The following is a 3,869-nucleotide window of genomic DNA, read 5'->3' as shown; positions in this document are numbered from 1 at the left end:
ATACAAAAGGAAGTTCAAGTAACTATTAGTTAAGATAAAACATGACCGGTTCAAATGATTTGAATATATTCTGATGAGTTATACTATTTGTATAGAATGAGTTTCACAGATTAATTTTTAGAAATAATTAAATGATCATTTTATTTTTGTGATAAATGATCCAAATGACCTAAAATCATATATCTCTCTCTTTTTCTCTGTCTCACACATGATCGTTGGCCCTACTTGTCTCTTAACATTGTCGCCCCAGCCGCCTCTCCACGTTCATGAACGACGTGAGTCTCTATTCTTATTTGTCTTTCTCGACGAAGGATGAAGATGAGCAGAGAAAGAAACTAAGAATCCTAGAAGTGGATAAGAACTTCTCTTCCTGTTATGTCTCCATCCTAGATAGTAAAGTTTTGTACTTTTATTCGAATACTTTTCATATTTCACTTTTTTCGATTTATATATTGATTAATAAACTCCATCTTAAAGAATACAAATAAAAATTTAATAAATAATCGATAAAAAGGGTAAAGAAAACACAAAAGGGCTTGGAAGGATAACGGTTAAATTGTATAAATGATCACTGAATTTTGTATTAAGATATAAAAGTATTACTGAATTTCAATTTAGTATATAATTGCATAATTATTTTTAATTACCTTTAAAAGATATTAACAAAATGTTGATGTCGCTAATAACGTGAACAGACAAACAACACAAATGGTCATTAAACTTTACACAAAAATACAAAAAAATTTACTAAATTTTGCACTAAAATATAAAAAAATCATTAAATTTAGGAACGAATTTATATGTGAGTTGCCCTCGGCTGAAGCCCAAGGCAACCCACAATAAAATTTAATTTTGAAGGTAAAAATTTTGATTTTTAAGTAATAGCCCAGCCCAATTTCAATCCAGTCCAACCCAATTTTTTTCAACTCACCCCATCCCACCCTGGATTGCTGGATTCGTCCCTAATTAATTTTTTTACTAAAATACAAAAATGTCAACATTTCGTTAATTTTTTTTAATGATAATTAACAGTAACTATGAAATTGTATACTAAACTAAAGTTTAGTGACATTTTGACTATAAATTAAAATTTAATAATCTTTTTATATTTTCATGCAAAGTTTAATGACTATTTATTATGAAAATGATATATTATAAACTCTTATTTGAAAAAAAAATGTTAATCAGTTAAATATACTAACATATATATATATATATATATATATAGTTACGTAATATATAGGTAAGCTTGACCGAGACAAGGAAGTTGTGGTTGTTCATACGTTAACGTGGGAGTTTTTCATTGATAGAATTTGAAATTACTGGTTATGTTGGGCAAGTCCACCCGTGGGGTAATAAAGAAGGCCAAGTGGGTGCTCACCAAACGTTGTATTATTGGCATGAGCACTACTAGTGTTGTTCCTCCCAAGTTAGCGTCAATGTCTGGTCTGGTCTGGTCTTTCTTCCACTGGCAAGGCATCAACAGTAAGCGCACCAATTATGTAATAGGTCGCATGTCTGAATGATGCTTCTCGCAGACCAGATGTATCAGGAGGTACGATTACAATGGTTTAATTAGGTATAAGCATAATTCATGGAGAAATAAGAAATTTGTAACATTGGATTAATTTGGGTGGTTAGTTATTCACACAATGGACTGGGTATGATGAACAGAAATTGGCCTCATAATTAATGCATAGTCTCTAGTTTAACCCTTCAATATTCAGTAAACTGATGACTACCAGACGTGTTATGTTATTTGATGTGAGTTTACAGGGAATGGGTGTGTGGATTCTATCCTCTATGAGGTCCACGCCCTTTCTCCATTTGTTCACGTCTAGTAAATGCGGACAAATATAGCTAGCTAGAGTGATACTAATTTTACACACAAAATCTCTTAATGCTGATTTAACCATTTTGAGAAGGATTAATCTACTTTGCCTAATAGTCTTATCGAAAGACTGACCGAAGCGCACAAAATAACTTAAATGTCTTCGCCCAAATTATAAATTTACTTTCCTTGCCCTCGCCTTCTCTCTCTTCTTTTATGGACGTCGTAGATGGCTATGGAAGGGGAGAGAGAGGAGAGAAAAGGCGAAAGAGAGAGGTAGGGGTAAGGGAAACAAATTTGTAATTTGGGAAAGGTATTTCTATAATTTTTGCGCCCCTTCGATAAGTCTCTCGGTGAGGTTGTCAGTATGTGTAGAATGGTCCTTTTGAGAATAAAAAGTATAACCGCCAGGTGACTAACTTTTTTCTTTTTTTTATCTAAAAATGAATATCATCCTGCTTGGGCAGTTTGGGTCTTCAAGGAAACAAATAAAACAAAATTCTGTACATGCATATATATGAAGCAGCAGAGTCTCCTATGCTGTGGTGAGAAATCGCCTCTCCATTGGCCCTGTCCCCTTGAGTTTGTTCACAGATAGACGCATAAGCTCAATTATCATTCTTCTTCTGCTTTTCCTTTTTTTTTTTCTTTAATATACTCTCTGTTGCCAGGTCAACAATACATATGGAACAAAAGGGTGGTTTTCTTCTTCGTTTGCTTGTAATGTTTCTGGTTTTCTCCACAGTGCTCTCTTCTGCTAAATCCAGTAAGGATTGTTTAATATGGATCCAAATTAAATGTTTGTTGTCCTTCATATCTATGAAGATGATGAATGCCATCTTCATTCATTCTCCTCATCATTCACAGGAAGGCTCCACGGCAGCTTCATGAATGACTCGTCAGCCCCAGATCATCTAATAACTCCTCAGGTTCCCTCTCTCTCTCTCTCTCTCTCTGTGTCTGTGAAATCCAGCTCCCAATCTTTACAGCGAGGTAGAATTATTAGACTTTAAATCCTAACCTCTAATAACTGAAACTTTTGTGAAGCTCACAGTTGTTGTTGTTGGGTGGATATGTTCTTGGACTAATAGGAGCTTCTGTTGTGAAGCTAACAAAACAGGGGGAAATGGAGATGGAGATGGAGATGGGAGAGGGAGAAGAAGGGAGGATGGTTATTGAGAACAGAGACTACCCAGGAACAGGAGCAAACAACCATCATGATCCAAAATCCCCTGGAACAGCTTGACAATAATTTCTTAGAATCCTGGTCTGTTGTAGTGCCAAATGCTGTTGGAATGTTGCAAGGTTTAATGTTTGTACAAAGGAATGAATGTTCATGGCAACAAAGCCTTTAATTTCTGCCCCTTTTGTATTTGTCATTTACTCATTTGCAATCTATATAAATTGTTTCAAGTGGTCCAGTTTGCTGAGCTATCTGTTACTGCTTGTGGGAAATTTGTTTTCACTTTGGCAGACAGTTTGGTAATAATAATTTGAGAGACTGTGGGTTTGACTTGCTCCAGTTCTTCCCACATATATGTCACCAAAAAAGCATATTCGCTTGTGATAATAAATTAATATTTTATGTCTCTTTACACTTTAATCCTCCTCTTTCCTGATATTCTACTCAAATATTTTTTGTTCCATCACCAAACATTCACATAAAACTTCTTCTCCATGCTCACACAGCATTCATGAAGCTATCAATTTAATTATTATGTGATTGAACTTTGTATGCTTTTAGCAAATTAATTTGTTTATCTAGAGAATTATAAGAAGGGTATGAATGGGAGAGACTAGTTCTAACACCCCAATCTTTAGCCGTGTTACTAACCCAAAATTTAGAGAATTTTTTTTCAAAATAAAAATATATTATAGACTTCCACAATTAATTTCCTCATCCCATCTAACTAGAAATGGAATGCGCTACATGTACCGATGAGATGCACAAACTCAATGATCGAATCGAACTTTATCCGATGATGAAATCTGATCAAACTTCATTATCGATCATCCAGACGTCACAAACGGGAGAAGC

General features: G+C 34.5%; 1 protein-coding gene across 3 annotated transcripts; it reads left to right on the top strand.

The window, feature by feature from the left end:
• The first annotated feature begins 2,192 nt into the window (after positions 1-2,192).
• Positions 2,193-3,252, top strand: LOC127788280 (uncharacterized). Of its 3 annotated transcripts, none has more exons than XM_052316406.1 (4): positions 2,193-2,242; positions 2,503-2,597; positions 2,699-2,760; positions 2,952-3,252. In XM_052316406.1, the coding sequence occupies exons 1-4, from the start codon at positions 2,199-2,201 to the stop codon at positions 3,075-3,077; spliced, it is 327 nt and encodes a 108-aa protein (XP_052172366.1). In that variant the 5' UTR covers positions 2,193-2,198; the 3' UTR covers positions 3,078-3,252. The 3 variants fall into 3 exon arrangements, with proteins under 3 accessions (XP_052172366.1, XP_052172364.1, XP_052172365.1); XM_052316404.1 differs by having other exon boundaries at positions 2,940-3,252; XM_052316405.1 differs by lacking the exon at positions 2,193-2,242 and adding an exon at positions 2,304-2,376 and having other exon boundaries at positions 2,940-3,252.
• The last annotated feature ends 617 nt before the right edge of the window (positions 3,253-3,869 follow it).

Source organism: Diospyros lotus, chromosome 13 (assembly GCF_014633365.1).
Source record: "Diospyros lotus cultivar Yz01 chromosome 13, ASM1463336v1, whole genome shotgun sequence".
In the NCBI taxonomy this organism is placed as follows: Eukaryota; Viridiplantae; Streptophyta; class Magnoliopsida; order Ericales; family Ebenaceae; genus Diospyros; species Diospyros lotus.
Note: the sequence above shows the minus strand (reverse complement) of the source record. Positions and strands in the feature narration are given on the sequence as shown.